The 27,111-nt window shown below is 41.1% G+C and overlaps 1 protein-coding gene across 4 annotated transcripts in view; it reads left to right on the top strand.

The window, feature by feature from the left end:
• The window catches only part of PCNX2 (pecanex 2), a 247,386-nt gene that overhangs the window by 179,264 nt on the left and 41,011 nt on the right, over positions 1-27,111 (top strand). For all 4 annotated transcript variants that reach the window (XM_065589023.1, XM_065589022.1, XM_065589025.1 and 1 more), the window contains 2 exons: positions 14,315-14,373; positions 16,803-17,018. In XM_065589023.1, coding sequence (XP_065445095.1) covers positions 14,315-14,373; positions 16,803-17,018 — 275 coding nt within the window. The remainder of the gene's footprint in view (positions 1-14,314; positions 14,374-16,802; positions 17,019-27,111) is intronic.

Genomic DNA, 27,111 nt, shown 5'->3' with positions numbered 1-27,111 from the left:
TTAGACAAGTCAATGCTTCCTTGGAGGTGAAGGTTAATTGGGGAGGTGTAGGAATGTGGGAGAATAGGGAAAGAGGGATTTGGGGCTACAGCAAGCCTAGAAAAATGGGGATGGATGGTAGGGGAAGGGAGAGAAGCTTGGGGCTTAGGTGAAGTAGGTGTGGGGGCTAGGAGGAGTGGAGGGGTGGGACTGTGGGAAAGTAATATGGTGCGGGAATGGTGGGGGAGTAGGGGAGCATAGGGACATGGGCACTGGTCAGCCACACATTCTCCCCTCGTGTGTGTGTGCCCAGATCTGGGAGGGGTCTTGCCCTCCTAGTGGGTTCTGAGACTCTCTATCTGCCCCCCTCATATGAGCTGGGATATGGGGGTGTCTGAGCCCCTCTCACTGTCCCCCATACATGTGCCAGGATCTGGGGGGCCCATGTCTATCTGCAGGAAGTGGACTCACCCTCCCTTCTCCCCTCATGTAAGCCAGATTTTGGGAGGATCTGAGGCCCCCTACCTGCCACCCATGGGAAATCCCTGTCCTCTGCTTGGGGAGCTTACAACAGCCATGATCTGAGCATGCACCAAGAAGAACATTCTGCTGAGACTGGGGTGAGGAGCTGAGACTGGGGTGAGGAGTATGTTTGACACACATCAGAAACTCTCCAGCACTAGGGAGTAGGGAAGGGAACATCCACTGACATGAATGGGGCAGTTCACGCATCTCAGAGCTATTGTTTCCAGCTGTATTCACTTCCATGGGGTATTCTCTTTCCTCTGACAACATCTAATTGAGACGAATGGGCCACTTAACACCTGTCTTAGCTTGCAACTTTGAGTCTGAAACCCACTCTGAGCAGAAATCTGAGAATGAACTGTAAACATTTGGGAAAAATCTGCCTCTGTCAAGTGTTTTTTTATGTAGCTGCTTTTTTATTTTGAAGAAATCTAATGAGAGTACAGCAGAATATTCAAAAGGTGCACCCATGCCTTGAATACTGTATCCAGTTCTGGTTGCCCCCATCTCAAGAAGGAAATAGGGGAACTGGAAAGGGTTCAGAGAAGGGCAACAAAAATGATCAAGGGTAAAGAACAGCTTCCATACAAGGAGAGCCTAAAAAGATTAGGGTTGTTCACCTGAGAAAAGAGACAACTAAGGGGAATATGATAGAGATCTATAAAAATCGCTACAGTAGCATATCAACTGCAAACCTAGGTGAGAACTACAACTGCCTAAATGACCACTAACACCTTCCAACAAACATTTCTCTTTCTGTTTAAAAAAAAACTAGGAAATTTAAATGGCAAAAATCTTCCGCAGAGTTAAGGTTGCCCGATAATAGCTAATGCCCTTTGAAAACCAGGAAATAGAGTTAAGGTTAACGTCCCTGCAACCTTAACTCTGCCCTCTTAGAGGAATGCTCCACAGGCCCATAACATGGATTCTCCCACTCTGCCTTTTTGCTGTAATGGACAGGTGCTACCTGCACTTACCCTATACTCAACACTGAGCCTACTACTCCAACAGAATACCCCATTTGTAAAATTTAACCACCAGTTCATACCCTTTCACAACCCCTTCACACTTGCATACAGAACATAGCACCTTAACCTATACTTTTTGCTACCCATCATTAAATCCACAGTTTGCTCTCATACCCCACCTCACTACTGATAATAGCCATGGCAAGAAGACGCCAGTGCCCTGCTGAGGACTCAACCTACATGTTCCTGCAGCCCACGACGCTTCCCGCAGCTCCTGTTGGCCAGGAACGGCGAACCCGGCCACTGGGAGCTGCGGGCAGCCGTGCAAATGTAAACAAACTGTCTTGCGGCCCGCCAGCGGATTACCCTGATGGGCCGCAGGTTGCCCACCACTGACCTACACAGTTCTGTACTGAAATGATGCAGACTGGTAATAGGGTTGATGTAATATACTTAGGTTTCTGTAAGGCCTTTGGCTTAGTACTGCATGACATTTTGATTAAAAAACAAAAATGATGTAAAATTAACATGGCACACATTAAATGGATCAAAAGCTGACTGACTGATAGCTCTCAAAATGTAAATGTAAACAGGGACTCATCAACAAGCAGGTCTGTTTCTAATAGGACCCTGCAGGCTTCAGTTCTTGGCCTTACACTATTTAACTTTTATTAATGAGCTGGAAGAAATCATAAAATCATCACTAATAAAGTTTGCAGATGACAAAAATATCGGGGGAGTGATAAATAATGAAGAAGACGGGTCACTGATTCAGAGCAATCTGGATCGCTTGGTAAACAGGGCGCAAGCAAACAATGTGGTTTTAATATGGCTAAATGTAAACATATATGTCTAAGAACAAAGAATGTAGGCCATATGTACACAATGGGAAGGGGGATTCTATCCTGGGAAGCAGTGACTGAAAATGACTTGAGCGTGGATAATCAACTGAACATGTGCTCTCAGTGTGATGAAGTAGCCAAAAGGACTGGGGACATCTTTGGATGCATACACAGGGGAAGCTTGAGAAGGAGTAGAGAGGTTATTTTACTCTGTATTTGGTACTGGTGCGACCGCTGCTGGAATATTGTGTCCAGTTCTGGTGTCCACAATTTAGGAAAGATGTTGATAAAGTAGAGAGGGTTCAGAGAAGAGCCCCAAAAATGATTAAAAGATTAGAAAACATGGCTTATAATGATGTAGTCAATGAGCTCAATCTGTTTAGCTTAATAAAGAGAAGGTTAAGGGGTGACTTGATTACAGTCTATAAGTATCTACATCCAAATATTTAATAATGAGCTCTTCAGACTAGCAGAGAAAGCTGTAACACAATCCAATGGCTGGAAGTTGAAGCTAGACAATTCAGATGACAAATAAAGCATACATTTTAAACAGTGAGAGTAATTAATCAATGAAACAGTATACTAAGGATCGTGGTGGATTCTCCATCACTGACCATATTTAAATCATTATTGGATGTTTTTCTAAAAGATATTTTTGGGGAAGTTCTCTGGCCTGTGCTATACATAAGGTCAGACTAGATGATCATGGTTCCCGTCTGGTTTTGGAATCTATGAATCTGTAAACCTCCAGGTATGTACATACTGCTTTCCTTTGATACCACACATAGTGGGACTCAGACACAGATCTGTTCATAACACAAGCACAGCTCTAGCATGCCCATCAAACTAATCCACATATCTCATAAGCACAGCTCTTCCAAGCTGCTCCAATTTATTCCTCCAACTTTCAGTACAGCTGCATCTAACACAGTGAAAGCCTCTGGAGAGAATGCAGATAATTGCCAGCTTCAGGGGGGCAGAGTTAAGGTTATGTGGGCATTTACCTTAACTCTGTATTTCCTGGTTTTCATATGTTTGAATTTTGCTGAACTCAACATTCTGGAAAGGCATGCGCTATCACTGGGCAACCTGAACTTTGCATTAATGAAGTTTTTTGCCATTTAATTGCCCATGCAGTCAGAGACTACTTACGAACTTTACCAACTGCTAGTGCTGTTGGGGACTGTGCACATTAATCGAGCCCAAAAAGGGAATAGCTGCAAAGTACCAGGGTTCCCCCTCTGCCTAATGTTTTCCCCCTTAATTCAAGCACTGGGCAGGATGGAGCACTGTGATCATAATTTGGTAGTGACTCCTTGACTGACAGTGACGCAAAGGCAGGAACATTAGTGTATTTTTTTTTTAAGACAGAAAATGGTTTTCCTCTTTGATTACTTTTATTCCTTTAACTAGAAAACATTTATGCTCCCATCAGTTATGATCTTTGGTAAAAATCTGGAACAGTGGGTCTGTAAAAATATTTGGTAAGAAACACCCCGTCCTTAAGATGCACATGTACCAGTATGAAAGTATCAGTGCAGATATGGCAAAAAAAGTTAACAAAGAATAAGAAATATATTAGTTTGTGCTTCATAAGGTATGGAAAGGTCTGGTTGGGGGAGAATAGGAATATTTGCCAAGTGGATAAAACTGGTATAAAAATAAGTGGCTTTGAAGCTTCTAAGAGAGTTTTTACAACCAATGGAGAGTACCAAAAAAAAAAATCAGTTATATTTTAAATATTTGACAGTATCCCTTTAACTGGTAACATATTTTTTCTCAAATTTTGCCTGTGGCAGCCAATAAAATAAATTAAGGCTAATTGAATAGGTGCCATATGCGTGGAAATGAATTGGGAATGCATCCAAGATTTGGTGCTCAATACTTCCCTGACGAGTTAGATGCATTACAGCTCCAGTTCATTGAATCATTCTAAGAAAATAGAGTAGGGTAAAGACAGAAGGGAGGCATCAGAGAAAGAACACACAAGAACACATACGGGGGCCAGGCAAGAACACAAACATAAAGGCCAAAAATTCAAACAAGAAAAACAAATAAGAAAATAAGGCAAACAAAAAGGAAAAGCCTTGCCGTGAAAAGTCATTTGAGTGGGGAAAGAAGACCTGAAGAAGAGTCTCTGTAAGCTCAAAAACCTGTCTCTCTCACCAACAGAAATTGGTCCAATAAAATATATTAATTCACCCATTTTGTCTCTCTGGAGAAAGAAGACATAGGTTCATAATCAAGAACACAACACCAAATATGTGAAGAATAGAAAAGTCTCACTTCTCTTCTTTTTTGTGACTATAAGAATTTAACAATTATATAGACACCGTTTTGCAGACAATTTTCCCAATGATCCTCTTAGCACTCATCCTTAAGAGGCAGCCAATTGCAGCTCTAATGGACAACCAAGATTTAACCTCAATGGTAACAGTTTGTGAAGCTTGTCTTGGAATGAGACAGGGAATTTGCTGTGTACAGAAGTCTCTCTTTTTTAAAATATTCTCCGGTCACCCAGCTAATGGGGTCAGAAGAGCGCCTTTTGAGCTGGAAAGGCTATCTTTTGATTACTTTTTTTTCCTTTACTTGTAACTAGAAAATACTTAAGATCCCATCAGTATGATCATCGGTGGAAATTTACTACTATCTGTTGAAACAGTGGGTATGTACAAATGTTTGGAGAGAAACATTCTTGTGCTAGTGAGAGATGTTTTTGAGAGATGTTCTGAGAAGATACCACCTTAAATATGATGCAATTGGGATTATAACCATAGTATTTGACACGAGTTCAGAATTATACATCATATAATTATAATGGAATATACAGAACTGGAGGACTAAAACCTATCTAGTATTTTTCTTCACCCTTTTGGAAAGCATATTCACGGAGAATAAATATAAGATTAATAAATTTACAAACATCACTTTTTACTTAAGATAATAGTGATTGTAGAAAGTGCAAGAGGAACAAAGGAGGGAAAATTGGAGGCTACATGGCTATAAGGACAAAGTTACAGTTATCTGGGTGCCTTGACTGTGTATTTTCTTATGTGGCAGCTGCAAGTGCTTAGCACCTTTGAAAATCAGGTCCCTTGTATTTAGGCTCTTGAATCCAGATTTAGGCACTTGGGCACCCAGGTGTGAAACGCATGGTCTCTGTTATTGATACCCCCAAAATACCTCAAATTTACAAACTTTTGCATGTAGGTTATTGTTTGTATCGGGGCTCACTAATAGCTCATCTACAGGAGCATGAGGCTTGAGAAGTGGTGAAGGTTTTATATAGTTCAAATTAAACAATATTTCACACGGCTTAAAAAAACAGCCATGATTCTTATAACTGAAAAAAATGATCCATAATGAATGATTAACCGTGTAAATAAGAAGCAGGAGTTCTCATTTTCCTCCCCATCCCTCCAGCCTGGTTTACTGTAGTCAAATCTTCTTACAGTTCAAATTTTATTTTAGTGGAAATCTTCAGCAGTGTTGCCTTTTTCTATAAATTTAGAAAGCCTCCCGGAGTAGCTCTCCTCCAATTCTCTACTGTACAGATGGTGCTACTACTACTGATGTGATAGCTTGAGAAGCAGTATGTTTGTGTACACATTATTATATGGAGCACTGAGGCAGTGTGGGTGTAATGGTAGGGAAAAATAATACTCAAATCGAGTAAAGAGGAGGGAGAATATAACTTTCTTTATTATAGTGGGTGTTTCAGTCTAGAGCATTGTGTGCATACAGATGGTCAGAAAACCTGGGCATGCTTATACATAAAGGGGCTTTCAGAATTCGTTGCTGTAATTGCTATGTAATCATTCTGCATCTTACATTAAATTGCTTTAAAACAACAAGGGCATACTCACACTTCCAATGAATCCCATCACCTATGCCTCCTGGCATCTTTTACCTCTTCACAGGTGCCTGCTTATTCTGCCATTGGAGAACTCTCATTTTCCTCCCCATCTCTCCAGCCTGATCTACTTTTTTTTTTACTGTAAACTTCCCCTTCATAATGCCAGCAGCATAATGCTTCCATGTGGGAAATGTAGGGTTTCAGACACCCAATGCAGCTGCATTATAGTGCTATTTCTCTCATGGCTGCTTATTAGGCTTCTTAGAAGTGCGTATTAAAGCAAAATGGGGCCCAGAGCCACCAAAAATTTGGGCTTCCCCGAGAAAGACTTTCCCACTCACATACCCAATGGGCTCTTGTCTTTGTACCTCTTCTTCCAAAGTGAAAGGCCCCTTTTACTTTGAGCATCAGATCCTAAGGATCCAAAGGTTCTTCCTTAATCTGCTTCTTGGGGTGAAATCCAGCAGCACTAAGGCTGAAAGAGCAGGTACGGCTTCACTTTCTCCAACTTCTGGAAAGGAGCACAGGAAGCAGCTTTCCATAAAGCTGACTGATTCCTCACTATGAAGCATATCTCACACCTACTATCTGTGACCTTCCGCTGGTGTTATCTGGACCAGTGATTTGCTGCAGAGTCACTCCAATCCTTGACTCTGGGAGCCAGCCTTACCATCCTCTGCTGTGAGAACCCCCACTTCTGGGTTGTTCACGCACAGCCTCTGGTATCTAAACTGCTCCCGGCTACATGAGTGAGCACTTTTGGCCAGCCGCTGCTTGGATTGTGCAACCGAATGACAGTAGCCAATATCTCCGGTCCCAGGCACAACCCTAGGAACCTCCATCTTGCAGTGTTCAGTTATGCCCGCTGGACGCTGTAAGCTTATATGACTTTGTCAATTTAACAAAGAAATTGATATGTTCCAGGCTTGTTATCCCAAGGGGAGTCTCTGGCACGCATCAAACCAAACGCACTGCTTCAGATAGAATAAAAAAACAAATTTATTAACTACAAAAGATAGATTTTAAGTGATTATAAGTCAAAGCACAAATCAGATTTGGTCAAATGAAAGAAAAGCAAAATGTATTCTAAGCTGATTTTAACACTTTCAGTGCCCTTACAAACTTAAACGACAAGGAGTCCTTGTGGCACCTTAGAGACTAACAAATTTATTTGGGCATAAGCTTTGTGGGCTAGAACCCACTTCATCAGATGCATAGAGTGGAAAATACAGGAGCAGATATAAATACATGAAAAGATGGGAGTTGCCTTACTAAGTGTGAGGTCAGTCTAACAAGACAATTCAATTAACAGTAGGATATCAAGGGAGGAAAAATAACTTTTGTAGTCGTAATGAGTGGCCCATTTCAAACAGTTGACCAGAAGATGTGAGTAACAGTAGGGGGAAATTAGTATTGGGGAAATTAGGTTTAGGTTTTGTAATGACCCAACCACTCCCAGTCTTTATTCAGGCCTAATTTGATGGTGTCCAGTTTACAAATTAATTCCAATTCTGCAGTTTCACGTTGGAGTCTGTTTTTGAAGTTTTTGTTGTTGAAGAATTGCCACTTTTAGGTCTGTTATTGAATGACTAGGGAGATTGAAGTGTTCTCCAGTTGGTTTTTGAATATTCTAATTCCTGATGTCAGATTTGTGTCCATTTATTCTTTTGCATAGAGACTGTCCGGTTTGGCCAATGTACATGGCAGAGGGGCATTGCTGGCACATGATGGCATATATCACATTGGTAGATGTGCAGGTGAACGAGCCCCTGATGCTGTGGCTGATGTGGTTAGGTCCTATGATGGTGTCCCTTGAATAGATATGTGGACAGAGTTGGCACCAGAGTTTGTTGCGGGGTTTGGTTCCTGGGTTGGTGTTTTTGTTGTGTGGTGTGTAGTTACTGGTGAGTATTTGCTTCAGGTTGGGGGGCTGTCTGTAAGCGAGGACTGGCCTGTCTCCCAAGGTCTGTGAGAGTGAGGGATCGTCCTTCAGGATAGGTTGTAGATCCTTGATGATGCGCTGGAGAGGTTTTAGTTGGGGGCTGTAGGTCATGGCTAGTGGCGTTCTGTTACTTTCTTTGTTGGGCTTGTCTTGTAGTAGGTGACTTCTGGGTACCCTTCTGGCTCTGTCAATCTGTTTCTTCACTTCACCAGGTGGATATTGTAGTTTTAAGAATGCTTGATAGAGATCCTGTAGGTGTTTGTCTCCGTCTGAGGGATCGGAGCAAATGTGGTTGTATCTTAGAGCTTGGCTGTAGACAATGGATCGTGTGATGTGGTCTGGATGAAAGCTGGAGGCATGTAGGCAAGTATAGTGGTCAGTAGGATTCCAGTATAAGGTGGTGGTTATGTGACCATCGCTTATTAGCACTGTAGTGCTTAGGAAGTGGACCTCTTGTCACCACAGGCTGGCAGGTTGCCCTTCAGCTAGGTTCTCCCCTTTGATCAGTGCTTCAGTCATTTGGTGGTGGTGGTGGTGGTGTCTGTACATGGAGGTGGAAGAGAGATAGCATGGCAAATGCTTTATCATGTTCTTTCTTTCCTCTTGGCTTTGTCCCCCCTGCCTTCAGAGTCAGGTGAGCATTACCTCATCGCAGTCCCAAACTGACCAAAGGAAGGGGGGTGACTCACTCAAAAGTCCAACAGATCCTTTGTTGTTGCCTAGGCCAGTGTCCTCTGTTCCTGTGAGGCTGGGCTGGGTTTGTCCCATACATGCCCTGATGAGGTGTGAACTTCCCCTCTGCTTCTGGAAAGTTTTGCCTGGGTTTGTTTTAAGCCATGAGGAAACATTTTCAGCCTCATAACTATATACATGAAATTACAACCTGTAACATGACTATAACAACAATGCTCAGTGCATTATGAGCCTTCCGAAGACACCCGACATGACAAACTTTGCATTGGATAACACACAATCATATTATAAGGATGAACATGGGAGTGCAGGGTGTTCCCTAATGTACAGAGCATCACACTATCCAAATCTCTCTCTCTCAATCCTTCCTTTATTTTACCTTCATGATTGTTATTTTTAGAGGCAGGGGAAGAGAGAGTGGCTGTGGAGAGAAACTATTTCTAGGTTGAAAGGCAAGGCAGTATTTTTGTGGGAGGAAAATATTGGCGGTAACACCATTATAATAAGAAAAGAAAGAGTATGTATAATGGTTTTAAGTCGTACCAAAATGCTAGGCTCCTTGACTCAGTGTAGCTCAGGCACTGGATAAAACAGGAGGTAGTGAGATATTTTAGGAACGAAGTGGGGCGTTGGCTTTAAAATTAGTTAGATCATTGCTGAAGAGATTCAGACATATTTCAGGGGAAGTGCCCAAGGACCTTTACTCAGTTTGTGTCGATTAATACAGTTCAGGAAGAAATCCAATTACTGAGCTAATTATCACCTTAGCTGAGTGGTAGGAACTAACTTGAAAGTAAGAAACCACTGAAGGGAAGCCCAAATTGCCCAGTAGTCCCAGAAGTTCATTCTTAAGAGATCCTAGCTGACAGCAAAAAGCCCAGGGGAAATGTGCCGCTGAGTTTGGTTATTAGATGCAGTATATTATAATTCAATACTATGAAGATTCCTTTTAAGAAGCTACAAACAGAACTTCAGTTACCATAATTGTGGAATATTTTAAGATCCAAAGTGGACTTTGTGGATGAGCTACTTCAGCTCCCCTGAATTTCAGTATCGAAGTCATTTATACATATTGTGTTTTTCAACCACTATCTACTATATTTTCCGCTGGATTTTTACAAGATATTAAAATTATGTCTTGAAAGTATCTGGATGAAGACCTGGGTTTTTCCTGTGTTGTTAGGGAAACTAATACTCCTTATCCTCTTTCATGTTGAGCCTCCCTATTTTCATAGCTTAAGTGATCTAGAGTACACTTAGACTGCAAGTTTCAAGCTACAACACAGAGCTTTTTGTTGTGAAAACTGCTTCATTTGGGTATAGCAGTTCATTTCCTTCTCACCTTCCAATTTTCTTCCCATTTCTGAATATGCCAAAGCACTTCTATTTTCTATAATTGTTTCATGCATCTCAGTGACCCAGGGACATTTTGATGCCAACTGGCAAAGGCCACAGGGGATGTATAGAGTTTTACAGGAACCCACCCCACCCCAGAGCCCGCAACCCAGCTGGAGCCCTCACCCCGTCCTACACACCCTCCCCCTGGGCCAGCTCGGTGAAAGTGAGTGAGTGAGGGTGGGGAAAGGGCATGACAGAGGGAGGGGGGATAGAGTGAGTGGGGGCGGGACCTCATAGAAGGGGTGGGACATGGGTGGGGCCTTCGGGGAGGGGCAGGGGGTGGGGCAAGGGTGTTTGGTTTTGTGCAAATAGAAAGTTGGCAACCCTATAAAGATATCTATAAACATATCTAAGTGCTATGTGTTAAATGGAGCAGTGATCTGAGGTATAACTGGTATACTGAGGTCTACTGCTCCTGTAGAAGCAATGAATCTGTGAATGCTGCGTGTGTCTAGAGCTGATGACTCCAGGCTTGGGGACCTGGAGGGCTTGGGGACTGGAGTGTGCCAATCACTAACCGGTAGAGAGGCAGTCAGGCCTGTATAGGCCTAGAGGGGAGAGTGTATGTTACCCATGACTGGTGAAGTTGGGGACCTGACCTCTGGCAGGTACAGACAAGGCTTCCTCATGCTAAGGGCAGTCTGGGGTAATCCTGAGAAGCGTCATAATCTCTCACTCCTCAGAAATGAAAACTACTGGCTGGATAGAGCAGCATCCTGAGCCGAGTGATTCTGTAGAACTGATGAATGAAATTGTTTAATTGTTCACTTTATTAATGTAACTTCATAAGTAAAGTTTTATGAATGAAACAATATTATTCATAAAACCGGTTACCCCAATAACTGGCTAATTAACAGTTAAGATGCTTGTTAAGAGCCATAGTTGTTCAGTCAGCTGCCTTTGTAAATTTCACTATCAATCCAATTCCTGCTTAAGTCACTGAGACTTGCACTGTTTCAGTATTGTAACTTCTGTTCACCATTTCTTACACTTGCCTACACTGTTTGCCATCCATTATACTTGTCTATATTGTAACTTCTGTTCACTGTTTGCCATATTGTAATTCAAACCCCATTTTAAAATGCTTACTCCATTTTGTAAGGGCTTGCTGCAACCTTCATTTTTGCAAACCCTGCTGTAATCTTATTAGTTTAGTTTAGATGTGTGAATGAGGTACGTATGGATGATGGAATCAGCATCCAGCCCCAGCCTGTCCTGATTAAATAGAGTTCAAACACCAACGGCTGAAGATGCAGACAAGAGCCCTAACAAAGTAAGAAGAATCCACCCTAAAAAGAAAAGGTACAATAGAAGGAAGATCAAAGCCCGGTCCCAAGCTGAAAGTCATGTCTGCAATTGACAGGTGATCAATCACCAAACCTGGAGGCAGCGTGACACATAGACTCTGGATTCAAACTAAAGCCTACAAAAAGGATGGGTGAGATGGAAAACTTTGGAGGAGGGTAACATTCTGCTGCCAACATGGAAGGGTATCGGTGCATGCCCAACAGAGACCCAGCTCGTCCTTGTGCCCGGCTTTCCTGGCCAGTTAGTCGCCACAAGCTACGAACCCAAGCTGCAAACTCAAGCCACAGACTCAAGCAGGCCTGGTAACTATGCAGCAGCTGCAGAACATCTGATGGATGTGTGTGTGTGTGAATGTGTGTGTATAGGTATTAGGTATAATGTGTGTGTATAAGGATTAAGATATTAGTTATTGGTCATAAATCAAATTGTTATCATAATAAATGTGGCATCTTTATCTTGTCCCCTTTAATAAGATCCTGCTAGTTTTTATTGGTATAACAATTCCCACTCATATAAATTATAATTTTCTGAGTAATGTTGGATTTTTATGGCTAGTTCTTATCAGATAAGTGTCTCATTGTAGCAGACGTTCTGCTTTGCTTTGTGGATCAGATGCCTAAAAATCCAACCGTATTGCATTTAAAATAACTCTTCATATTTGGCATTACCTTAGAAAGCCACCTCTGCTTGTAACTGTTTTCTGTTGCATTAGGGTTGAAGACTAGTTACAATGCAACAAGCCAACTGGAAATAGAAGGCACAGAGATAAATAATACATCAGATGAATTGTTAATGTATGCAGATGATATTCTAATACTAATTAAGGCCCATATTTTATCCTACAATATTTCCTGTAGAGCAGAGTAGAAAACCTACTTCTTTGGAGCAAAAGTCAGTAACAGGTGGGGAGCTAAGGCAGAGCAATACCAACCCTCTTGCACTCCTGGTCCAATTTCTGATGGCTGATTTTCTGTTGAGTTTTGTGGTGGAGGTAGGGCTGGAGGAAATGGCCAGCAATTTTCTTCTTGACATTAGGAAAGTTATTGGGATTTTATGCAGCAAGTTGATATGGAAAATGTCAGCACTGACTTATGCCAACTCCGGTTCTGAAACTTCAGATCTCCTGACTGGGATGTGTGTGGTGTAAGCAGAGAGAAGAGACATACTGCCAAGGGGATAGGGACAAAGGAAGGACTTAAGGAGCAAACAGGAGGGCATGGACTCTGAGACTGACAGCAATTCCTCATGGACCTTGGGACATCTGCGGGTTACCAGGAACATATCCCCTGCTTGCTCTGCCAATTAACAAACCCCACATCATGAGCACATGATGAAGCAGGCATTAGCCCCCTCCCCTCCGCTACAGGAGAACATGAGCTGGGATCAAAAATCCAAGCCAATCTCTGATACATTAATGAATTAAGCCATATCTCTGGATAAATAATAATCCCAGAAAACCTAAAGTTTTACCCCTTTCAGAAATGTTGCCTTCTGCCCATTGTTGTTTTGGAAATGAAATTCACAGTAGTCCCATGAACATGTAAGATGTGTTGGGGTTAGGTTAAATCAAGGCTTTTAAACCAAGTTTGAGATAATTGGAGTGTGCTGATTAAAAAAAAATCATGAGCACCAAAAAAAAAAAGAAGGGGGCGGGGGGAAGAAATAGATTTTATATCTGAGTCAGAATACTCTTTAAATGGTTTCAGTCACCAAATTAAGTTATATTTCATATGTGCTGCCATTATAAATCTAAAAACTGTACTTTGAAAAGTTTAAGATATTTTCTATTTATATAGGTGGGAAGAGATCCCAACTGGAAATACAGTGAAACCCCGCTATACCGCGATGTTTGGGGTCCAAAAAATTACATCGTGCTAAATGCGGGGTCGTGGTATAGCGGGGTTTCAAGCCCATCAGTGGTCCCCAAGGCGGTGCACTGATGTGCACCACCTAGTGCCCATAGTGCCTAGTGCCCAGCAGGGGAGAGAAGCTGCGGCCCCGCGCCTGCCGGGGACAGTGAGCACCGGCGCCGGCAGTCCTGTTGTTCTCTGTCCCAGGCAGGTGCGGGGCCACTGCTTCTCTCCGGCTTCAAGAGGAGCCGCGGCCCTGCACCTGCCGGGGACAGTGAGCACTGGCGCCCGCAGCCCTGGAGCTCTCTGTCCCTGGCAGGCACGGGGCCGTGGGTTCTCTCCAAGCCGGAGAGGAGCCGCGGCCCCGCACCTGCCGGGGACAGAGAACAACAGGGCTGTGGGCGCCGGTGCTCACTGTCCCCGGCAGGCGCGGGGCCGCAGCTTCTCTCCCCTGCCTGGCACTAGGCGGGGGCACATCAATGTCCCGGCAGCCATCATGGCATTGGGGACCACTGGTACAGTACATACAGTATTGTATTACTGTGTGTCTTAAAGGGGGGCCAAATTGTGATCGCGTTATATGCGATTTTGTGTTATGGCGGGGCGCCTTATTGCGGGGTTTGACTGTATAACTTTCAGGCTGATTCTGCTACCCTTACTAGTACCTTACCACACAAATGCTCCCATTGGAGCTAGGCGACAAAGGATGGCAGAAACATACCTTTTGATTGTAGATGCTCATAAATTTCTTGCATGATTTATGTTAGAAAAAGAAATACTTCATAGTGATAACCTGTTAATATTGAGAGTAAACCAATTAACAGTTTAGGAATATGAACTATGTGATTGTACAAATAGGAAGTGTGGGAAGAAATGTTCAAGAGGGAGCGGGGGGGAAAGGAAGTCCTGTTTCAAAAGAGAATTAGCTATGGAACGTGTCTCTCTATTTTCAGCACAAAAAGAGTGGACCATTCCAATACAAGACTGGCAATTCAGATTGAAAAGGACCCAGGTATGGCATGGGATTTCTTCTTACATAATTTAGAAAATGTGATTGATTTATTGTATTGTAGCTTGCCTGTAAATGTAAAATAGATGCAAAGTGTTAAAGCATTGGGTGAATGAAGCAGATAATTTAAAATATAATAGCAATTAAAAACTATGCAAAGATCCTGATTAAGTCATGTGATTTGGTATGTTATTTAGAGTTGATTAGGTAGCTGCTGAGTTGTAAATTAGTTTCAGTTTGTATATAATAAATAGCAGACATAGTAAATCAAATCCAAGGTCAGTCTTTGTTCAAACAGGCTTCTGGGAGAGACAGTGTAAGATGGTCCCCTACAAGTAAGAAATGTAGACATATGATCTTCTCTAATTCTATTTGAGAACTAATTTATTAGAGCAAGTAGAAATTTTGCAGGAGGAGAGGGGAAGATACAAGTGACAAAGTGACATGAGCTGCTACCTTGCTTAGTAGCCTGTAAGGCCAGTCCTGATAAATGTTAATATAGATAGGCTTGTCAGAATTCAAATTTTATTTATATTATCCATGAAAATTATAAAAAATGAATAGATATTTATTTTAATTTTTTCTATTTGTATCCATTTAAATATTCATAGTTGTATGAAATTAATTGGAGGGGAGTCAGACAATAACCATTTAATGACAGTAGATGTTGAGATTCAAAAAGTTAAAGCTTTATAACCATTAAAATACAAATTGCCCACAACATATGTCAAAATATACACAGTAAATATCCTTTAATCAAACACCAATAAATTTTCAAGCAGCATTTTTCTTACTTTGCCTATCTGTAATTTTGATGATCATTGATGGAAATATTTTTGTATTGGCTTGTGTGTATTGTGAAATCGATGTTTACTGATGAAAATCTAATCCTTCCAAGCCCAAGTTCCTGGAAGGTAGGAAGAACCTTCATCTCTCATTGAAGTTAATGGGAATGGAGATCATGCAGCGACTCAGAGACCTTGCTCAGTGTCCTGCAGGATCAAGACCTTTGAAAAGAATCTGATGAAAACCTGGTCCCTTTGACATCAGTGGCAAAATTTCCACTCAATGGGACCAGGATTTCAACTGTGGACTTCCCCTTGTAATATACTGTAAATATGTTTTTGTCCTGTCATCAAAAAAGCAGTTTTACCCATGTGTCAAATATTAGTCAGTTTTGTAACTTCCAAAGGATGTTAAGAATAGCTTTGAAGATACATTTTAATTTTTCCTCTCATACAGTCAACTCTATTACCACAGCATTTTCAGTATTTTTTGAAGTAGAAATTAGAGTGAACAAATGTGTCTTTAGATAGTGGGGGAGATGTTAGTGCTTTGAAACTGTGAGACATCTTAATGATCCACAGTTACTATTTATCATGACAAGGTATGGAATAAAGATATTTCCCAAGTCATTTGATAGCAAGCCTTCAGCATTATGATATACAATAACACATGCTTTAATTGTGGTTTTAAACGCATAGCTCAGGCAAAACATGCATTTGCTCTACTATGGCTTAAAGCTCCATTTTCTGACTTGTACCACTGATGTAAAGTAGAAAATGAATGCACTGGCCAAACCAAGCATACTTATTATGTAAGAGAATTCAAGCACACTGACACTTTATTAGACTCTGTGACACTGTCTTGGCATGTGTGAAGATTTTATTTCATTTCACTAAGCATAATTAAGTGCTGATTATAATCACATTTTAAATACCCCTAGCATGCATTCCCCATGAGTTTTTTAGACTGATTTGGTGCTACTTCACCCAACCTTCTAAAGACTAGTTGATCTGAGAACTACACATCAGGACAGCTGATTTGGTTCCACCTGGATCTTTTTTTTTCTATGTATTAAATTTGTTATATAAAAGTGGTTTTCACATAAGTTTGATAATAGCAACACATTCTTAATTACCATCATACACTGTGGTGATGGAGACTTTCAAAACTAATTAGGGCCGTTAGCCACACAACTCCGATTGAAATTAATTGAAGTTGGGTGACTAAATCTCCTAGATGGCCGTGATAAACTCAACAAGTATTTCCCTACAGTAAATGACAACACAGAGAAGAGAACCTATCTTAATATAGCAGAGGGCACTCAGCCCAGCTAGTCAGGAGCTTCCAGAAAATGGCTGCTATCATAAAGCATGAAATATATGAAGTGGTTCAGAGATTAACTGCTTGCTTGTTGTCACTGGTATATTGTTCTGTTTTACAGTATTCTTATCAGCTAAAGACTAGGGGTCTGATTCTGTGAGGTGATGAGAACCAAATAGGAGTAGTATGTCTCCAAGGAGACACTGTCATCAACTCACAGGAACAGGTTCTAGTACAGGAAGCAATAAGAGCATAAGTCTCCTCTCACAAAGACATGGTTTCTAATACATTTTACCTTTTTAAAATCTTTGTTGCTCTGATTTTAGGAAATGACGACAATAATCTCAACTCCATTTTTTATGAGCATCTAACAAGATCTTTGCAGGAGTCTCTTTGTGGAGATTTGATTCTTGGCCGCTGGGGAAACTACAGCTCAGGAGACTGTTTTATTCTGGCATCGGATTATTTAAATGCCTTTGTTCACTTGATCGAAATTGGAAATGGCCTCGTCACTTTCCAGCTCAGAGGGCTAGAATTTCGAGGTAAGGATCTGCATACCTGAAGGAGGAAAAGACAAATACAAACAAATTAATTGTCAGGCTTCCTTCACATACTGAAACTCCCCAGCTTGTTTGCAGCGTAGCATACTGTTGAAAGGACTTATTTCTCTAGGTATTTATAGGGAGTACTGCCAACCCCAAGCATTCAAAAATCAGGAGTCAGGCCCCTGAAAATCTTGAGATTTTAAAAACACAATAAGCACTGAGGATTTTTTAATTGCCTTCTAGTTTCTGAGCCTGTCGGGTGCACTTGGATCATGTTTTCAGGATTTTTTCATACAATCAGAAAGACTAGAAAGTTTATTTAAAATGAAAGCTGAGATTCTCATGATATCACCTGACTCTATGTGCTGAGGCTTGAAGAAAAACACCAGATATCGCAAGACTTGCAATCAAATTGTGATAGTTGGCAACACAGATGTCATCTCCATCACCATAGAACATAAGCACCTCCCAAGTATTTACAGTTTTTAAGTGTCGCTGTTAAGCTATTTATGGTTAGCATGAAGAAGGGCTAGCTCATGTCTTGAAGAGGCGCTGAAGCCTGTCAGAGGTGGAGATGGCCTTTCCTTCCTTCCTGCTGGGAGGGAGGAGAGGGGGAGAGTAGGAACTGATCCCTGGATCAGGGCTTCATAGCTCCCAGGTTTAGAAAGTGCAGCTGCTGAGCGAAGTCCTGGAAGCAGAGGAGGGAGGGCTCCACTTTGCCTCTTGCTAGGAGAAGGGAGGAGAATGTTCCTCTCTGGGTGCTTTTCATTGTGGAGTCACTCCTGTCCTGGGTCTGTTGCTGATAGGAGGGAAGGAAAAGAGAAGTTAAACCAGAATTTGCCAACAGCTTTTAAGTTCTCTTCATGCTGCAGATATGGGTGGGCTGTGGTTGCTTGCTGTCGGTGTGACCTTGTCAGCTGCTGCTAAGAGGAAAGGAGAGGTCTCATTATTATTTATGTAGCACCCAAAATGTGCTAAGAACTTTACAGGTGTTGAAAAAGCAGCTCCCCACCCCAAAGAGCTAATTATCTAAATGAACAAGATACAAAGGAATGGGTGCAGAAGGCAAGTAGTAGGCAAGGCAGTGGAGTAGGAGGAAGAAATATGCAGAGCAGGTTATGGGGTTCTTGGGTACACATAACGTTAGGTCATTGACTTATGTTTTTTGAGAAAGGTCGTGTGTTGTACAGGGCCATTATCAGATGTCAGAGGAAAGATGACCTTATAGGTAAGGTACTAGACTGGGAAGCAAGAAATGTGGGTTCAGTTCCTGGCTCTGTCACAGATTTCCTTTGTGACTGTGGGCAAGTCGTGTAATCTCGCTATGCTTCAGCTCCTCATCTATACAATGGGATGATGATAATACATTGTTACCTCACAGGAGTGCCATGGGGAAAAATCATTAACATTTGTGAATTCTCAGACACTATGGTTATGGGGGCCATATAGGTACCTTGGTAGATGGACAGATTGTAAGAAGAGATGACCTGAAGGAGAAGTAAAGGAGAAAAAGTGTTCACTTATCTGTCCTGTATATTCATATAATTATTAAGGATAATACGTAGCTCTGCTCTCTGGCAATCTTCATTTTCAAAGACATCTTTACCGACATTAACTTCTCCTCATGCCCCAGTAGTAGTATCCTTATTTTAGAGACAGGGAAATTAAGGCAGAGAGAGTACATGCCTTATTAAAGGCCAGAGAGGAAATTAATGGCATGCTTGTGATTTGCTCAGGGTTTTCTGACTCTTACTTCCATGCCCAGACCAGCAGACCCCACCCCCTTTTCTCATTCTTTATTCATAAAAAATAAGCCACAAGAGGAAATGCATTAACTTATTGGTGTAACAATGAAACCACTTGTATTTGTGGGCAGCCTGGCCCATGTCAGTTCTGCCTTTAGCAAGGAGTGTTACGTAGCACTGATTTCCAGCACTGAAAAATCTGTATGTCAAATCATTAAGTTTTATGAAGCCAATCAGTTTTCTAGACACCCTCTCATTCAGAATGTCTGCTAGGTATAGTCTAAAATAAAATACACAATATCTTGCTCCCTTTTTTTTTTTTTTTTGCTAATCTGAAAATAAAAGTAACATCCAGTAACAATTATCCTATGTTAAAACAACAAATCATAAATGATCTGGAAAAGGGGGTAATCAGTGAGGTGGCAAAGTTTGCAGAAGATACTAAACTACTCAAGATAGTTAAGACCAAAGCAGACTGAGAAGAACTTCAAAAAGATCTCTCAAAACTAAGTGATTGGGCAACAAAATGGAAAATGAAATTTAATGTGGATAAATGTGAAGTAATGCACATTGGAAAAAATAACCCCAACTATACATACAATATGATGGGGGCTAATTTAGCTACAACTAATCAGGAAAGAGATCTTGGAGTCATCTTGGATAGTTCTCTGAAGATGTCCACGCAGTGTGCAGTGGCAGTCAAAAAAGCAAACAGAATGTTAGGAATCATTTTAAAAGGCATAGAGAATAAGACAGAGAATATCATATTGCCTTTATATAAATCCATAGAACACCCACATCTTGAATACTGCGTAGAGATGTGGTCTCCTCATCTCAAAAAAGATATACTGGCATTAGAAAAAGTTCAGAAAAGGGCAACTAAAATGATTAGGGATTTGGAACGGGTCCCATATGAGGAGAGATTAAAGAGGCTAGGACTTTTCAGCTTGGAAAAGAAAAGAGGAGAGTAAGGGGGGGATATGATAGAGGTATATAAAATCATGAGTGGTGTGGAAAAAGTGAATAAGGAAAAGTTATTTACTTATTCCCATAATATAAGAACTAGGGGCCACCAAATGAAATTAATGGGCAGCAGGTTTAAAACAAATAAAAGGAAGTTCTTCATACAGCGCACAGTCAACCTGTGGAACTCCTTGCCTGAGGAGGTTGTGAAGGCTAGGCCTATAATAGGGTTTAAAAGAGAACTAGATAAATTCATGGAGGTTAAGTCCATTAATGGCTATTAGCCAGGATGGGTAAGGAATGGTGTCCCTAGCCTCTGTTTGTCAGAGGGTGGAGATGGATGGCAGGAGAGAGATCACTTGATCATTACCTGTTAGGTTCACTCCCTCTGGGGAACCTGGCATTGGCCACTGTCGGTAGACATGATACTGGGCTGGATGGACCTTTGGTCTGACCCAGTGTGGCCGTTCTTATGTTCTTCTTATGTTAATTACAGTTATGAGAAAAAGCTTGGATTATTTTTCTTTCTTTTGGGGTGGGGGCGTATTTGAACATGGACAGAAGCATCTCCATTATATTTACTTAAAAACTGTTAACTTGATCTTCCCTTTGGGTGAAAATATCTCATTGTGGAGCTTTAACTGCATAAAAAGAAAAATTCCCACTTAAAAAAAAAATGTATACTCCTTCTGTGCAGCAGCCATTTTGCCATTAACTACCACTGGGTCTGTTTCCATCTGCTCTTTCCCCAGATAGCTTAGTAAATAACAGACAACAAATGTGACAAAGTGCCCCCAACCCTGTCTTTGGGGGAAGAAAAGATCAGGAGTATCTCGGGAGAGCATAATTAGCTGGAAGTAGAGCTGTGTGAAACTCAGTGGTTTCACATCAAAGAGGTAATGAAAATGTTGTCTTAGTTTTGATCCAAGCTGGTTTATTCCCTCAAGTAGCATTTGAATTTGAATCTGGAAGAAAAGATCATTTAAACTACAGAGTTTCACCTGATAAATTTCATCTTAAAATTGTGTGTGAAATCACACATTTTACATAATTATAGGTGGAGCTGGTAGCGATCCCTACATTTAGGTTGCCTAAAACTTTCTCTTATAAAAGATTATTGTGATCTTTTCTTGAGATGCACTAACACTGCCATGGTTTACAGCAAGGCTTTGAAATTCAGTAGGGACCAAGCGCTGAGGCCTTTCACTTGTTCCATGAAATTCTGTTAGTTTGTCTGAGTTGTAAACTTCTAAAAATCACAATTCCCCTTCTTTCACTTGAGTTCTACAAGAAAAATTTGGCAGCCTGCTAAAATAATAACTGAACATGAACATTGAAAAGAGTTGTTCCTATGTCACTACCAAAGCAGCAGCAGATTCTGCACTGGGAAAGCCTATCGGATGCCAAAGAAGCTGTAGCAGTAGCAGTGGGGGAAAGAAAGGACAGAGGTCCCTCCCATTCTGACTACACCTCCCTCCTCCTGACTGAGTACAGTGGCTAATTCCCCTACCTCTGGGGATACCATAAAGGGAAGGAGATCCCCCAAAGTCCATGGGGCGGGGGGGGGGGAGGGAAGAAAGAGAGAGAGTCTAGACAGATTTCCTCTGACTACCTTTTGAACCCAATGAGTGACCCCAGCAGTCCATCCCTCCCTTCTGGGGGCATCATTTGGGATAAGAGCCCCACACACATACAGCTCCCAGGTCAAGGAGCCAGGCCAGGCTCCCCACAAACACAACCCCAACAGCAATCTCCTGCTGCTAGCTGATGTAGTTAGTTTTGTTCAGGGTTCCAACCCTGCTGATGACGCATGGTGGGTTGTGGTGTTAGTTGTACATAACAGATTTTTTTCACATTTTTCCTTAAACTAAATCTAAGAAGGTACAAAAAAAACATTTAAAATAACATTATTTAGTTTGCAAAGTCAAACAGTCAGAAGTTAAGAAATGCCAGATTTACGGTTGCATGTACAACCTTAATTGTGCCACTTTGAGTGCATGTATAATTATCTTTAATTACATGAGCATTCAGTGCACAAGGAAGCAAAACTAAGGTTGCATGGGCCACCGTAAATCTCACATTTCCTGACGACATCTAAAACAAGATGTGTATTGAGTGGTTCCAGATTTTGTTGTGAACATTTCTTACTGCTGTTCCTGGAAAACGATGCTGATAGTATAGATGAAAAAGTGAGTGCTCTGGAGGGAAAAGTTGTAGGTTTCTGAACCACAAGAGACTTTCTCAAAAGGTTTGCTGAAAGGATGCAGTTAAGTAGCTGGGAGGCTGTAACATGGATTGCATTCCAGCCATGGCAGGATGCTGGCATTATAAGAGCCCCTGGTTCAAACTCACTTCTAGTTTATGATAACACAAACCTATTGAAGTTAAAGAGATTGTATCATAGTATCTGGCCCAGCATTTAACTGAAAAAATCTCTCAGATCACGGTATGGATATAGGCCAAACAAATTGAAAGAAGTGGGTCAATTAGTAACTATACGTGATATCTTGGACTTCTACTTCATACTAAGAGCAATGCGCCAGAAAAAAATAAAATGCCAGTCATGGAGTGCTGTTTTTCATTTAATTTGAAGCCAAGAACAGAGAAGAAATCTGTGATAGAGGAAGGAGCAAAAGCACTGTCATTATTTCCAGCCAAAATGGATTGGGGGGATCTTTCTTTTGAGTCCGTGCATCAAGAAAATGTCTTTTGGAGAATGTCTAGTAAAGCAAAGCTTATGGGGAAATCACTTATGGATAGTGGTGCTGGTATTATTTTCTAACTGACTCCCTTTGTCTTTCAGTAATATAATTAGCTACTAAATTTCTCTTATGATTTTTGTTACTGATAATGCAAATGTAATATTCATGATTCACTTGGAACTTCGTAAGATGAATTGGAAAAGTGGGCACAGAGCAGGCACAGATATAACTGCACATCTGTGGAAGGCAGCTGTTATAGTGGCAATGGAATCACCCATGAGGTTTTCTATGTATTTTCTTGTTTATCTCCCCACCAAAAAAGAAATGATTCATTAAAGTGGTCAGTTTAAATGATATATTCCAGGCACAGTAATGTCGTTAAAGTAATAAGGCCAGATATTTTTCTGTTCTACAGTACATTTGTACTTTATGTAGTTGTATTGCAGTAGCAAGCTCATTACCATTGTAGGGAATATTTATGTGAATTTTGTGTCTGAAGGCTCTGTACTATTAGCAAGCATCATTCTTTATTTAAAGAATGGCTGTAACTCTCTTTTCATTTTTAATAAGCAATAGTTTCATGCTGTAGGGAAACAAGAGTCCCTCTCTTTATGGATTTTGTGCAATTGCACTTGTGATCCTATGTTTCATTCTCTGCACCAAATTGCCAGAAAAATATTGACAAACTGAAGGGAGTTCAGAGAAGAGTAACTGGATAAATAAATAAATAATACTCAGGTATCTGGAGCAATTAGGGTGACCAGATGTCCCAATTTTATAGGAACAGTCCCGATATTCGGGGCTTTGTCTTCTATAGGTGCCTATTACCCTCCCCCCCACACCACCACCCTCCTGTCCCAAATGTTCACGCTTGCTATCTGGTCACCTTAGGAGCAAATCACCTTTGAGGAAAGACTAAAAGACTTAGATATATATAATTTAGCTAAGAGAGAGCAAAAGCTGGGAGACTTAACATTTAGGCCTTCACATACAATCCTAAATAATTCCTCTCCATCCTGGGGTTTCACACCTTTCTAATATTAATAGACAGATATTTCCTCTGCACCAAAGAGTTTCATCTTGGGCTCCATCAGCAACAGCGTTTCCGATCAAGAATTTTATGTATTCTGTTCAAAGAGATGGGGTCCCTGAGGCAGTCAGGTCTTAGTGCACAGAAGGTTTTGTAAATTAGGTCTCAGCCCTCAGAGGTACTCGGATATCATGGTAGGTAATGAATGGAATAGAACTAAAAAACCGTTATTGGATGGGGAGCCAGGGTGGCATATGGAACACCATTGTGATACGTTTGGGACCATCTTAAACTTGTGTGTGATGTCCACTTTCAGCCCTGAGCAGCGGGCATTTCAGTAATCTAGCTGCAGTGCAACAAAAGCATAGCTCACTGGCAAGATGGGTATCAAATTGCTCTTGCATATTGTAGGTGGAAAAATATGTTTCTGCCCATTCTTGATATTTGACCCTCTTACTACACCACTTGAGACATGTAAAACTAGATTAGATAAAATATTAGAAAATGTACTATAGGGAACAATCCTGCATTGGGAGGGAGATGGGGGAGTTTGGCTGAGTAGTCTAATAATAGGTGTTTTCCACCTCTGACATTTATGATTCTGTGAGGGACCTAGCATTTTTCCTCATGGAATTGCTCTGAACAGTCCCTCTTTAGAAGATTACGTACATAGAACCATTTGAAGTAGTAAAACTATCAGGAGATCCATGTGTATTAAGTACAGATTTGAACATCCCATATCATCCCCATGTATCTTCAGGGCTTGTCTACACTGGCACTTTACAGCGCTGCAACTTTCTCGCTCAGGGGTGTGAAAAACTGTAAAGTGCCAGTGTAGACAGTGTACCAGCGCTGGGAGCTATTCCCCTCGTGGAGGTGGTTTTTTTAGAGCACGGGGAGAGCGAGGGAACCATCTCTTTTTTTATTTGTCCTACTTTTTAAACTTATGTTTTTTGCTAGTTAACAAAACAAAGTTTAGTAGCTACTTGTTTCAGTAGTTATAGGAATAGCATAGCTGACATTTTCCATTGGATCAACTTGAGTGTATCAAAGCCTATAATGACCAGACTGGAGTCCCAGTACTAGAAGAACTAATAGCTTCATTCCACCAGGTGAGCAGCGGCCACAGCTGCCGGTTTTCAAGATGTGTCCATTCTTGAAACTTGTTAGGTTGCTGCTGAGGAGTTCAGTACACACTTTTACAAAGCATTATTGTTTTCCCTCAGTTCTAGAGCAAAATAAGATGCTCGTTTCAGGAAGAGGTAGTCTTTCAATCACTCCCTAATTGGTGCACTTCATTCCTTCTCCAGGGGATTGCTACAAGTTTGTGAAATTCCCATATTGAGGGGAAGATGCTTTGGTGGGTGGAACATTTTCTATCCACAGCTGGGAATGCTTACAGCTGGGTCTGCTCCCCCTGATCATTTTACTGCTCTTAACAATTGTGTGGCTTCTGAGCCATGGAACATGACTTTCAGCAGCGCAGATCTACGGAGGCAATATCTTTGGAGTACTCCATTTGTGGTTATGGTGGACATGGAGTTACTATGTAATAATCTAAGGATACTGACCTGTAATAATTTTATAAATACTGCATGTGATCTGATGAGTGACTGTACATCTATATTGGGTTATTAGACTTTCCTGTATGACAGTATTGGCCTAGCTTAATGGGGGTTGTTGGAAAAACAATCAAGAAGGCGACACAATAGCTCTAGATAAGCAGCCACCCATCAAGCATTAGGTGGGGAACGTAATTACAAGACAAGGGTTGAACTATTAGCAGGCTCCAACACAAGTTACTCAGCTGTTTTGCTGAGGCTGGGAGCCTAGAGATCAAAGGAACACTACATGGTGGAAAGGACTCTCTGCAGCAAGAGAAGGGGGAGCTGAGTCAGCTATGCCTGAGGAGAACAGACTGATATGGAAGACAGAGGCAGGTCCTCTGGGAGTGTTGGAAAGCAACTGGGCGTTCCCTGGCTCCCAGGGAAAGGCAGGGAAGTGTATAGACTTGTTTATCTTGTTAAGATCTGTTTCCTCTTAATGCTTTGGTTCTAAATGTTGTTGTTACTATTTATATTCTTGTAGCACCTAGGAACCCCAGTAAATAATTAGGGCTGTCAATTACTTACAGTTAATGCATGTGATTAAGACAAAACAAATTAACAAGATTAAAAAAATAGTCACGATTAATCGCAGTTTTAATCTCGCTGCTAAACAATAATAGAATACCAGTTTAAATTTATTATAAATATTTTGGATGTTTTTCTACATTTTCAAATATATTGATTTCAGTTGCAACACAGATTACAAAGTGTACAGTGCTCACTTTATATATTTTTATTACAAATATTTGCACTGTAAAAAAGATAAACAAAAGAAATAATTTTTTCAATTAACCTGATACAAGTCCTCTTAGTCCTACTCCTTTTTCAGCCAATTGCTAAGACTAACAAGTTTCTTCACATTTGCAGGAGATAATGCTGCCCACTTCTCATTCAGTGTCACCTAAAAGTAAGAACAGGCATTCGCCTGGCACTGTTGTAGCTGGCGTTGCAAGGTATTTACATGCCAGATATGCTAAACATTCGTATGCCTCCTTCACGCTTCGACTTGTAAGCTCTAAAGTTTTACATTTTTTTTATTTTGAGTGCAGTTATGTAAAAAAAAAAAAAAAAAATTCTACGTTTGTAAGTTGCACATTCACGATAAAGAGATTGCACTACCGTACTTGTATGAGGTGATTTGAAAAAAAACCCCAATATTTCTTTTGTTTATTTTTTTAACTGTGCAAATATTTGTACTAAAAATAATAATATAAACTGAGCACTGTACACTTTGTATTCTGTGTTGCAACTGAAATCAATATATTTGAAAACATATAAAAACATCCAAAAATATTTATAATATATTTAAATTGTTATTATATTATTGTTTAGCAGTATGATTAAAACTGATTAATTGCAACTATTTCTTTTAATTTTGATGGGCCTATAAATAACACTTTGCTTTAAGGAGGCTGTCTGTTCACTGGGTACCACTGTCATTGCTCCTGGAGAGAACAGGACTGCAGGGTCTGAGCCTGTCAGACATGCTGAGGTAAGAAGGGTTAATACCAGGGGACTGCAGCCCAGGGCCCAGACTGAGAGTGGGAGAATCGAGTGATTCCACCCTGTGAGAGGTAATGACTTTGGGCTTGAGACCTGAGAGAGGCATGCACTTGACAAGACCAGGATGGGTCAGGGGTGCAGTAACTCTGACAATAGTAAGCAACCTTCCTTTCTTTGGCTTCCCTTTGTACCTCTGTTTCCTCATCTGTAAAGTAGTGTTGTCCGTTTGCTAAGCAGTAGCAGAGTTTTGGGGCCTTGCAGGCAAGTTTCTCATGTGGAGCCATGGAAAGCAGTGATGTGGAGTTAGGTATTTTCTTAGCATAATTTCTTTATTTACACAATACACACTGTTCTGGGGTGGTATCAAATGGCACATGGGCAACTCCCTTCCCACAGAAACCTCATATAAGGCACCTCTGCCCTGTCTCTATAAGCAGATGTTAGGCCTCCCTTTCTCACCAGGACCTCACTCCAGTCCCACTGCTTCATAAACCATAAACCAAAAACCAAAACTGCTCACTGAGACCATGTGGCCTAAGC

Source organism: Chrysemys picta, chromosome 3, assembly GCF_011386835.1.
Source record: "Chrysemys picta bellii isolate R12L10 chromosome 3, ASM1138683v2, whole genome shotgun sequence".
NCBI lineage: Eukaryota > Metazoa > Chordata > Testudines > Emydidae > Chrysemys > Chrysemys picta.
This window is presented reverse-complemented; position numbering and strand designations above follow the sequence as displayed.